Source organism: Malurus melanocephalus, unplaced genomic scaffold, assembly GCF_030028575.1.
Source record: "Malurus melanocephalus ecotype Western Australia unplaced genomic scaffold, MMel_1.1 scaffold_330, whole genome shotgun sequence".
NCBI classification, from domain to species: domain Eukaryota; kingdom Metazoa; phylum Chordata; class Aves; order Passeriformes; family Maluridae; genus Malurus; species Malurus melanocephalus.
Window position 1 is genome coordinate 244,500 of NW_026623562.1, and position 12,575 is coordinate 257,074.

The 12,575-nt window shown below is 35.9% G+C and overlaps 1 protein-coding gene across 1 annotated transcript in view; it reads right to left on the reverse strand.

Moving 5' to 3' along the window:
• The window catches only part of TENM3 (teneurin transmembrane protein 3), a 406,242-nt gene that overhangs the window by 133,673 nt on the left and 259,994 nt on the right, over window positions 1-12,575 (reverse strand). Inside the window, exon 5 of the mRNA XM_057377891.1 lies at window positions 463-700. Within this exon, the coding sequence (XP_057233874.1) occupies window positions 463-700 (238 nt within the window). The remainder of the gene's footprint in view (window positions 1-462; window positions 701-12,575) is intronic.

The following is a 12,575-nucleotide window of genomic DNA, read 5'->3' on the forward strand; positions in this document are numbered from 1 at the left end:
CAAATTTATCATTACACCAGAACTCAGTTCTTTTGTCTCACCAAWTCCTAGGCACCTTTTTAAAAAACCTAGCCTCACGTAAGTCTTTCTTTAAAGGTACCAAGTACAAGAGTTAACAACTATTGCTGAAAGTCATTGGACATAACTATATATTTGACACATAACATATCTGGCACGCAAGGCAAGAAATTTCTTCAAACAGGCGAAAGTCACAGATCATGAACAGATAGGAAAAMGTTTGTCTGGAAGAATTAATATACTCTGAGTTTAATTACTCTGCAACATGATTGTAAGGGAGAAGAGTGTCATAGTGGATTTTAAAGACAGGACAGATGTTTTATTACTGAAAGTTTTCAGTTTTAATTGCTGAATGAGGGGAAGTATTAACTGCAGCTCAACTTTCATTAAGTCAAATTTTTTCTTTAGAATTGCCAGAGTTTGTAGTAGTACCTAAGTAATTACCTGCTTTCCAGTGGTGCATTACTGCCAAGCACCCAGCTGTCCTGCAGCTGGACTGACTCAGGTGTGGTTTGCAGCTCGGCGGGCAAAGCAGCCGGCGGGGCCGGACTCTGATTCCTCCTGTTTGTCAGTGAGTTTCTGTTAAGTGAGGTGATGGATGGGTGATGCTGTGCTGAATGTTGCTTGTGAGAAGGTGGCAAAGGCTGCAGGGTCGACTGGCCTTGGTTATTTGGAGGTTGTTCTAAGAAGAAAGAAAATTAAAGTTCGTTATACAACATCTTGGCATTTGCTACAACCAAAGTAGAACGACAAATTCAATATAATCCTATCATCTAATATATTTGCATATTATTCTATTAGCAGACATTCAGTGACATTCTGTAAGAGCAAGTTTACCCTTGATACACCAAGTTCTAATTAATATACAACAGATGGTAAAATTGCTTTTGGTTTTAATTTGTTTCAGTTTTTTTTTTTTTAATCTGGTTTTATTAACACCTACAGAAAATAGCATCTGACAGATCCCCTAATGTGCCTTTAGACTTCAGCTTTTTTTAACAAACCAACCCTGAAATTAAATGGGTAATTTCAGTAGAACACAAAGGTTTTCAAAATGCATATAATCCCTATAATTATTTAATGGAGTTTTTTAAGCTTTATTTAACTGCAATAAATTATTACAAGCTAGTTGCTAAACAGCAGTAGACTACTCTAGTTTAGTGCATTTCAAATAAGGCAGATCTGCACTATGATCTGCTAATAGATGCTAAGTATTCTTTAGCAGAAGGTCACTCTGTGAAGCAGATGTTGCTTCATGGATATTTAACAGACTGATTCACATCTGATTACAAYGTCAGAAGACTCATATACTTAATGACCGTCACATCCATTAGAACACACACAAAACAGATTTTCCAATTTCACACCATGCAATATAACTACAGCTTGGAGGAAGTCACAGGTGATAAGAGAGTCAGGCCATCAAAACAAAAGGAAATATTTTTTTACTTAACCAAAGCATACWATGCCCATAAAGCTTAAACCTAAAACCTCAAAACAGCAAAACCTGCAATCAAATACCTCCATCAACGTTAGSCTTTAACAACCTATTCTGTAAAATCAGTGGCAAATAAGTCATAAAAAGAAGACAAACCTTGTACAACACAATGCACACAAAACTAAAGAAATCATGACACTTAATTTACCACAATTTAGCAATGACTTATGACACGCAAACATGTAACACTTAACAACTATGTCATTCAAATTGCAATCTATTTCCTAAATTAATGTAGCAGAACATACTTCCTAATATGACTGCAAGTGTTTACAAGAGCAGGAGATACAGGGCATGCACTTTTCTCACAGTGCAAAAGCTTTCAGGTAGATTTAAAATCAGTTGCTTGATTTTCATAAGCAATATCCATTTGGAACTGGTTATAACTGCAAATTGTTACAAACTCAATAATAAAACACTGGTGCAGAGAACACAGAAAAGCGTATCTCTGTTGGAACACGTTTCCAATAACTTACAGGTGACTACTATATAACTAACGTAACYGTGAGCAGCTTCCCAAGTTGTGAGTGTAAAACAATATGAAAATGTTAATAAACACTTAAACAGAAAAAAACAAGTCTTTGGCATGATTTCYTTTCTGAGAACCACATTCTCCCTTCCAGTAATTTTGTGTGGTCATCATGACTTTTGTCACAAACAATAGCAATGCTGGATCTCTCACTAAAAGAATGACAGCATTTATATTGCCAGTAAGGTTTTCAACACCAAATCCCTAATACGTTAATGAAAAATTCCCATCCAGGCAGGATACAACCGATCAGCTTTGTCTTCACCAACACTGACACAAAGGGTGTCACTGCATGTGATTACAAACACTGTCAAGTGCTCTAAGCCACATTTCAACAAGGCTGCTAAAGGAAAGTTAACAGACCAACACTAGAGCAAAGAATTTTCCCCATATCTACTTAAAATTTTATCTGATTTAGATCATAAGCTATTTATCTGCTGGTGCAAAATTAACTATGTATATCTATATATTGTAATATATAGGTGCATATGTATAGAAAACAATTATATGTGTGCACATGTGTCTGTGAAAGTAGTAACACACATGTATATGTAAATATATCCGTATAAATTATTAATTACGCAATAGAAAAATGTAATTAAGTAAATCACAATAATTTATTTTTAATCAGCTAAATAAATTAATTAAAATGGTTCTAAGGATCTGACTTTTCTTTTTTAGTCCCCTTTTTGACTCTCCTACCTGAGTAGCCTTTTTGGACAGTTTTGCCACGGTCAGTGCAAAACCCTCTTCCACTGCAGCTCCTACCAACTGTTAGGATGGTATCCCTCACATCCCTTTTGTTCATTAATTTCTCTTCTCATTTACAATCTCTGCTGAAAATCAATCTTTGAGTCTATCATTTCTAGCACTAAAGCTCTTGCACCATTCTCTGCTAAAGACAAAACAGAGGATTAATCAACTTTGTTCTCTCACACAAAGTAGGGTGWGAGTGCCAGGCCTGCAGGGTTGTCTCAGGTAGATGTCGGACCTGCCCACACTCTGCTGTCAGACTCTGCTACCAGTGAGGAAGAGGGATAGTGAARGTTCTGTAAAGGCTATTTATGTAGTCCCCAAATAAATGCATAGATCTAATAATGACTCCAATAATATGTTGGAAGAGTGAAATTGTATTACTCAGACCATAGGCCAGCTATGCAGGCCACTACCAGGGATTTCAATTATTCCCCTATAAATTTATTATGAACCAAAAGGACCTTCTGTTATATAACATAAAACATTACTGACACTGAAGATACAGAGGAACATGTAAAATAAATTAAGAGAGGCTAGAAGGCCATGGCAAGTGCAATTAGGCAAAGATTACTTGTCGTCCAAGGCCACTTTCTCTCACCATAAGATGCTGACAACTGACATTTTCTAGTGTCTGAGGGTGGCTTCAATTGGCAGGGGATCTACAGCTTCTACAAAATCAAAAATGYCTGAAAAATCTGGAATGATTTATTTCTTTTCTAATTGTGCAAAAGTTAGAGGTAGAATTGTGTTTAACAAGGTTGGATTTTCCATAAATCAACAGTTAAAATCTATATTCCTCTAAATTTCCTCAGTCCTATACTGTCATTCTGAATAACAGATCACTGAGGACTGCTCTTTGAATCTTCTCTTCAACCTGCCAGATTTTCCCAATACACAGTTCTTCTGATTGCTGCACAATTTCTAATAAAAACCTTAATGCTGCATCACTGATTTGTGAGGAAGAGACAATCATCACAATAGTCCGGTTTTGAATGCTGTTGTTAAGCTGGAGCCAAATTCCATTTTTTTACTCTTTTAAGGAGTTAAGAGCTAAAGAACAGCTTTCAGTATGGCTGAGGCTTTCACACAAATGTATCAGTCTTATGGAGAAACAGCCTCTCAACATCCTGTGACACTGAAAATATTCTCACTGCACATGCAGGCAAACTGAGGTATGAATGTTAAGCAATCCTGAGAAATCAGCAAAAACCCCAGAACAGAACCCTTTTTTTGCTTTTCATACTTGAAGAGTTGATAAGGAGAGTGGGAGTTTCATGGCACGGTATGTACTTCATGAACTCTGCAGCACTGGACAGCACTCCCTGTGATATTAGCTCTGCATACGCCACAATGCGTAGTGTTGAGACTCCGTAACTCATCTTTCTCTCTGTCAACCAGTTCATTGGAAAACGGGAATCCTACAGGGAAATACATCTTCCCTTGGTTATTGAAAAGACAGCAGCCCTGGGACTTGGCCAGGTCTCTCACAACTTATTAGAATAAAAAGCATTCAAATCTGATAAAGTGCAGTTGTGTTGAAATACTTAAAAACATCACAGAAAGGTACAGTTGCTTTAAGTTGGCTTTTAAATGCTATCTTAATTGATTTAATCTAAATGGGAATGTCTAATTTACATTAACAATAAGCAGGTATAGGTACAGTTAGGCTTATGTCTAAAAATGTTACATTTTAATTAAAACATTATTGCTCCGTCTGGACCTTAATGACTGTAGAGCAACCCCATTCATCTTAAACAGAAGATTTCTGCATCAAGAAGCAAAGGCAAACTGGCCTAGCAACCAGCCTGTCAAAGTTCTTCAGATGCAACAAAGACCACATTTTTGGAGCATTTGTTGCCTAAATCAGCATCAGGTAATTATGCATGTGAACATATGCACAGAACTCGGAAAAGTCACAGGAAATTGGGCAGAAAGCTGTCTTACTACAGTTACATGATTTTTCCAAAACATATTAAAATTATTATTTACCCTAGGGAATCATAGTGAGGCAAAGCAGCCATTTMAATTGCAGAGGTAAATTATATGCAACTCTGTAGCCTTTTACAAAACCTTTTTCTCTATTATTTTTCAAAAAGCAATTTACATTTAATTAATTTTATCATTTAATTGTTACAGAATTTGAACAGCATATGAAGGAGACACGTTTGTGATAACTACAGTCATGTGGTGGGGAAAGGGGTTAATTCAGAAGCAGAAAAGCAGAGCAAGTATCCATGAAAAAAAGTCATTTGTTTCATATTTTTTGTGATMATTTTTCTATAACAGATAGATCATTGAGACCTGTCAGCTAGCTACTCATCTAAGAAAAAGGTGATTTCCATTTGATAAGGATTAGGCKTTTTAACAGCGTATAATTAATGTGAACTTGGAATTTCCATGACAAACACAAAAGCAAAGTCTTTCATTATGATATAAACATTTCAAATGGGAACAAAATGTTGTTCAATATCTATGTCTGCAAGAGTCTTAACACTTTCTAGTAAGGGTGCTCCTTTTGTATTTCTACACTCTCTTTAGAAGATTCTCTGCTATGGTAAAGGGAATATCCATAATATATACTAGAATTAATAATCTGGAGTAGACTAAATGTTTTAGAAAATTGGTAAGAAAAAAAATAACCCTGTGTTTCCAGGTCATTAGTCCCTGGTCTGCTAGCCCTTGATTGCTAGCAGTAAAAMGTAATTTCTATAAGAACTGATTTGATTTCCTCAATAAAACCCTTCAATGGACTTGAAACTTTACCTAATTGACACATGGTCATATCTCCAAAAGTACTGTAAGTAGAAGTGGGATTTACCTCAGAGGTCCCTGCAAATAGAAAAGTGGGCATTATGGCTTAATTATTCCTAGATTTCCCAAAGGAGCTCTTTTTTTTTAAGCACTTGCTTATGGAGAGGTAAGACAGGCTACCTGTACCACTATGGCCATGGATTCAGGGATTCTATGGGCAAGCAAAACCGATCACTCCAGAAGTCTCTGGTCTGGGAGCACCTTTTATGAGAAGCTGTATTTAATTAATGAAAACATAAAGAAGACTTTGTGTTTAGAAAGAAATTGAGTATTTAAATGTTCGCTTGTAATTAGGCAAATCTGTCTTTTGCATGAACCACTGCTTCAGTTCAGTTTCTTCTTCCAGGGTGCACAAGGTTCAGAGCTTCCTTTCTGACCATTTACTACAAGCCATAGGGGTAATTCAAAACAAGCGGCTGTGTGTGCTTATTTTGTGTTTAGCCCCAAGTACTTGCTTAGTCTTATTCACATCCAAACTGGCTCTGCTCTGCCAACTGCTTTAAGGATCCAAACCACACACTCAACCCAGCGAATGTGGTGACACACTGCCTATCACCAGAGGAGAGTCCTTTCACTCTTAYTTGTTGTCACCTTGCCCATCCTTTTCTGCTTGGTTTATAATTAATGGACATAGAGATGAAAACAGAATTAACCCGCAGCCACTGCTGCTGACTTCCTCTTGAAGCACTCTGTGCTCCTGTGCTAGGTATGTGGTGACAAGAATAAGGAGATGTGACAAGGACACTTTGATCTAGATGTGAATCTTGTCTGTCTGTATACTATTATAAAATGGGCAAAGTCAAACAAGTAGCTTGATCAAAGTGGACCAATGTTTGTCTCCTCATCAGTGCAATGCCTGTAGGGTCTGACAACCTGAAGCTACCTATGTGTGAGAAACTACCAGAGAATTTAATGCAGGATATGCTCTCAAATATTGCATTGCCTTGCTTATGATCCTAAGTTTGTGAGAAATAATAAAGGAAATCTTAATTTTGTTATTTGCATTACACATTTCCCTTTAGATCTGAACGTGACTTTACTTTTTAAAGGGAAACGAGGACTTCTGCTCTGAAAGGGAAGAAAGACTTATTTGATTATGGAGAAGCTCAAAATGATTCCATAGCTCACATGTGGTGTCTGTCTAGGACCAGATGATGAGAGAAGTAGCTGCAGCTCCCTGCAGGGCAGTAGGATAGGCTCTAACATGCAACACTGGTTTTAAACCACAAAGTACATGTTGATAATATCCCATACCCTATAAGGACTGTTCTTTGCCAGTTAAATATACACAGGAAGGCAAAGAAACAAGTCACGCAAAATAACTGCAAGCTTTCAGAACCAAAGAAAAAATCTTTMACCCATCTCTTTTGGTTGTGTTATCTACAGGAGCATCATACTTCCAGTTAAAGGTACACTTTTAACTTTGCTATTTCACATCCCCCGAGCATAATATCCCCCTCAACAACTTCATTCTAATAATGTCTGTGCATTCTCAGCTGTTTTACTATTCAGTTTTCCCTAATGTTTTAGAACCTTACTGGAGAAATAGAAGGCACTGGTTACTAATCTATTCACAAAAATCTTCGTAAACTATATGAGCTTTAAACTTATTTGAAAGGCACATTTTTTTGCCCCTGATACTTTTAGAATAAACAAGCTAAAAAGCTATACCCACGTGATATGTGACCCCATGAAGATGGATAAAATAACTTTCTATTTTATGGCATTTACTTTGAAAATCTGATTAAGATAGATGTCTCCGGTTTGTAATTTTTCAATGTCATGTTGTCATAGTTCCCATCAGCAAGACGCTTTAAAGCCTTTCGATTAATATTGCATGCCAAAACTGAAATTACATCCTTTGTCGTTTAGTTCTTAATGGTGCAAGTGATATCTATCAAGTAGTGTTTTATGAAGCATGTGTGATTTTTATTACAGGCTGTTTTCACAAATCTTCTTCAGGTTTCATAAAGACTGTTCATGGTTCACAACAAATATGCCTTGCATTTAAAATCATGCCAATCCTCAATGGAAAGTAAACCTTGGATTTTTCAGCAAGGTTTATCCATAGAACAAAAACTCTTCCTTAATTTAAATTTGTAAGTATTCATCTTAATTAGCCAAGCAAAAATATTATTGTAAGTCCCTCAACTTAGCATAAGAACTCCATAGTAAAAAAACCCTCCAAACAACAAAAAACGTAATAATGTATTATTTTCACAAGCAAAAATATATGTTTGCAAAACCTTCTAGGTGCCCTAATAATTAAAACAAAGGTGGCACACAGTAAAACAGTAGATGCAACATTCTCCTGCAATCCAAATACAAAAAAGATCTTAATTTGCAGCATCCATATTTGTAAAACAAGATGCATATAGTCAAAATTTCTACAGTTTACTGGAAACCAGATAGTTAGGAGCAACTGAGAAGGAATCTTAAGGTTGCTATTCTTAGTCAACCTGCCGTTTAAACAAAAATCTGCAAAGTCAATAAAACTTAGGCCTTAGAAGACACATGAGCAGAACATATTTTTCAAGTATTTTTTTGTCCAAAGACATAAAGAACTTTCTCTTGATACCTTATAGAGTAAGGCAAATACACTGCAGGAAGAAATACTGCCCACTGAGAAGAAAGCGGGCATTTCTTCCACAGATGGTRGTGAAAGGAAAAATCACAGAATTTACTTCTGAAAGGTTTTTTAAATGTTGTTTCCACTCTGTTGTTCACTGTGGGAATGGAACAAGCTCACTTTTAAAGCATTTTTTCCATTAGCTGGAATCGATTCTCAAAGYATTCCAACATAAACACCTCCAGCCTGCAACCACTCCATTAACCCCTTCAATCCATATGTAACACACAATCGATACTATGGCAGGCAAAATCTGTTTAATTTAAATACCATATAGTGTTWATGTCTTCTTATCTGGTACCTGCTTAAGTGCCCAACTAACAGAAGATAGTTACAAAAGCATATGGGGTGAAAGAGTTCAGATTTAGAGAACAAATACRCCTGGATAGAGGAAAACCACTGATGATGATACCATCCGTAAGGCAGACATTTTAAGTAACAAAGTAAACTGGACTTTGCCAGTTTTCARCTGAATTGTGGAAGCTTAATCACCTTATGAAAGCTGAACCTGAGATAAATATTTCAGCTTCAGTGAAAAAGCTATAGTGGAACTAGTTCAGAAAACAACCTTCCTAATAGTGACCTCTTTATTCCAGAGAGATTTAAGAAGAAAGATGAAAAAAGAAAAATACAGAAACACTGCTAAAGTAAATTGAAATTTAACCTGCTGGAGCAACATTCTTAGGATTTTGCCTTACAACAAAATGAAATAAAGCAGAGAACATAAAACACATGATGGMAACCATACACACAGGATGAATTAGAAGCAACAGCATACTTCCAATCCTGCTGTCGTATTACACGAATGCCACCTCCTTTTACCCTAGCCTAACCCACATAGTAGTCAGCAGACATACTGATAGGCATTATTTGCATTCTCTTTTTAGGACACAAGGTCTATAAAACCAAACAAAATCTCATTGACTTATTTCCAGCAATCTATCTGGAGATCAAAATGGGAAGACATGGTATCATATGGTGAGAAATTAGAAAAGCTTGCTCACTTGAGACACAAAAATCAGTCACCTTATGCACAGATGAAAAATATAATAACGCAGTCTTCAGTGGTGTGCTCCTGGCCTGGTTTCTCCACAGTGGAGTTCAGATTTTTTGCACGACTGTGGGTTTGGGGTTTTTTTTCCTGCTTGGGTATAGCAGTCTCCTAGAGCAAGTCTGTGAGGAGGGGGATCACCAAGACCACAGGCTTCACTTAATCACCACTTTTTCTATTCAGAACAGATTTTTCTGTATCTTCCTAAATTAAATAATTTTTCATCCCTATTTAGAGTCAGAAGTAAGAAAGTTTTGCAATTATTATTAGCTTCAGACAATCTCCCTTGCTGCTAACTCACAGAAATCAGTGGAGAAATGTTTTCAGTTAACAGTTTGAAGGCTAACTCTTTTTTTCAGAGAATTCAGGTTTTCATATAAAGAAAACAAAACATGAAACAAAAATGGAGAAGTCCAGCTGAAAGACTTTGTACAGGGAGAAAAAAGTCAGCTTTTGAACATGGYGACAGGACTGGAATTAATGTGAAAAGCCTTTACATACATAGCCAAAATCTGCCTGTAAAAYACAGATAAAATGATGCAGAGTATGCCATTTCCCGCTTTCACCCTACACCTTATGTTTATACCAAATACAGACAGACACTCAATTTTGACTACAACAATTGTGATTAATAAATAAATGTCAAAAAAGAAGAACCATGTAATTGTAAGCTAAGTTCTACAATGATTCAGTCACAAAGACAGGTAATGCATATTCTTGTCTCATACTGCACATTTAACTGGGGTTAAATGCAGTTTGCATTGCAAAGTCTGATGTAWGACTTCTTAATAGATTTCTTAGCATTTTCAAGTGCTAGATAATTTTGGTTCCTGTCCAAAATCATTAATTCAGAGTGAGCTATGTGTATGTTTTTCTTTGTCTTCTGATTTTATTTCTTACCACTTCCAAGAAAAACATTTTGCCAAAGCTATTTATTTTAGAAGCATAGTTACTACTGTACAGGTTAAGAAAACCTAAACTCTTAAAACCTTTAACCTGAAAAAATACACCCACAAGCCATGATTATGTAATGTCAGCTTACAGCTGACATAACCAGTGCTGCAGAAACCTTTCTGCCCAATAAATAAAATAGCATCTAAGGGCTCTTTTACTACTGAACCTGACTTTCACTGTGATAGGACTCACATTCATGAAGAAGAAGCAAACCACTAGATTTCYTCAACTTCAAGAGCCGGAGGAAAAATTCTGCATTAAATAACTCAAGTTTTTGTCATGGACTTGCAATAGTTAATGCCATCCTTTGAACATTTTGCAAATTTACATATCCAAAAGCAATTCAAAAGGCCCCTAAAATTACTTCATTATAAGCAATTAAATTCTTGACCAGTTGCTGCATGCTCAACCTTGTCTGTACACACCAGGCCACACTAACAAAATCTGTCAAAGACAAGTTAGGAATGGGAAAACACAATATAAAACTTCTAAGCAAAACCAGGTGAAGTTTTTTCATCAGATTTGAAAGAACTGAGATAAGAGGGATTCATGTTTTGCTTTGGAGGAAATGAAAATGGAACAGGGGCAGTGACATGAAAAGAAAACCATAGGGGAAAAATGGTAGAATTGCACAGAAGAGAGGTTGAATGAATAAAACACACAGGAGACCKCACAAAAATGAACAGATGAGAGAAAAGTTCTGAGAAAAATGAGAAAGCATATACAATTTCATTAGAAAACCATAATAATCCAACTTTTATGGAAAACACAGAAGTGAGATGCTTACTCTACAGCCTTCATTTTCAAAAAATGAATTTAATCCTGGCCTCTAGAGTTAAGGCAAAAATTCTTACAGACTGCAGCTTGGGCTTTAGAGCAAGAGGGAAGTCAAGCAATAGGTTACCAGATGAATTTTTGTCTCCAAATCAATTAATTGATCTGTTATCAAGTATAAGAAATATGTAGACTATGAAAGGCAAGAAAAGAATAGGGAACCAAGATTCCAAAATAGCTTTTAAATTCTTTTTCTCTTAATGGTGTCAAGGAAGAGAAATGCATAATAGGGGGAGGCCTCCACAAGAACAAACTGAAGAACTATTGTTCTCTAATGACTTTAAATAAGCTTTTTAGGCTTACATGTGAATTAGAATTTTGCTCTTTCTCCTTATAAAAAAAACCCAACAAAACCACTCTTGATTTTAGTAAGATATTATTCTATTCTAATGACAATCAAATCTAGTTAGGTATCAATCAAAAGAACAAATCCATTGCAAAAGTTTTCTTAAAAGGTATTCTGGGTTTCCAGTACAGCTGCTTCCTTTTTCAGAAGGAAAATTGAGTCATTAACCCTCAAATCAAACCTAAACTTTGAATTGCTAGGAGTTGAAACAAAAACTACCTTTCACCCTGACYGCCTCAGTTGATGTAACTTATAAACAGAACTCTCCCCTACCTAGCAGAGTGTTTTCAGCAAATCTGTAAATTCAGAGGTATGTGTGGACAGGGAGAATGATTTAATTAGACATTTGCATGTGTTCACTGTTTTGCAAATGCTGTGAAGGATAGCAGTATGCTTAAAAGCTTAAACAGACTGTATTGTAATTAATGATAATAAACAATTATGTTCAATTTTAAACAAAAAGGGGTGAAAGTTCATAATTTWAAAAAAAATTATGAAACACAGAATGCTGAGAAAATCAGTTTTTCTTACACTTAAATTCTATATATATTTTCCTAAATGACTGTAGGCTTTGTCTTTCCTGTATGTATTTCCATGTCCTAGTTGTGTTGCTGCTAAAAAGCTGTTTCCAGCAGATATCTTTCACATCAGTTTCCAGCTAAATTTTACAGCTTCTTGCCAGAACCAAGTTCTTAAAAAAACTGTGGCTGATTTATGTCACAGTAAGCTCTTCCTTTTAATAATACTGCTGTAGTTCTCAGACACTGACAGACTGAACAAAAGGTAGAGAAATCACAGCTCACTACTATCCCCTTTAAGTAGCCAACTTGATAGTATCCACAAAACAACCCATAAATTAATGTTTTTGAAAATGAAGTTTCTGAAACAATGGTAAAAATATCCAAATAACCACAAAGTGTATCACCACCATAGCACCCACATACCAATAGCAAATGYAATCTGAATTCAATCCACAAGCTCCTGACTTCCAGGTAAATGCAGCAAAAAGAGACGTTGCTACTTCTGGGATAAGCAAAGGCTAAAAAAAAWGATTCATTACAGTTTTATGTCCTTCTGGCAGAATTATAGATTCTACATATTATTTAGTTCCTAAAAAATAGGTTGATCTGAAGCCTCCTAAGAGTAACT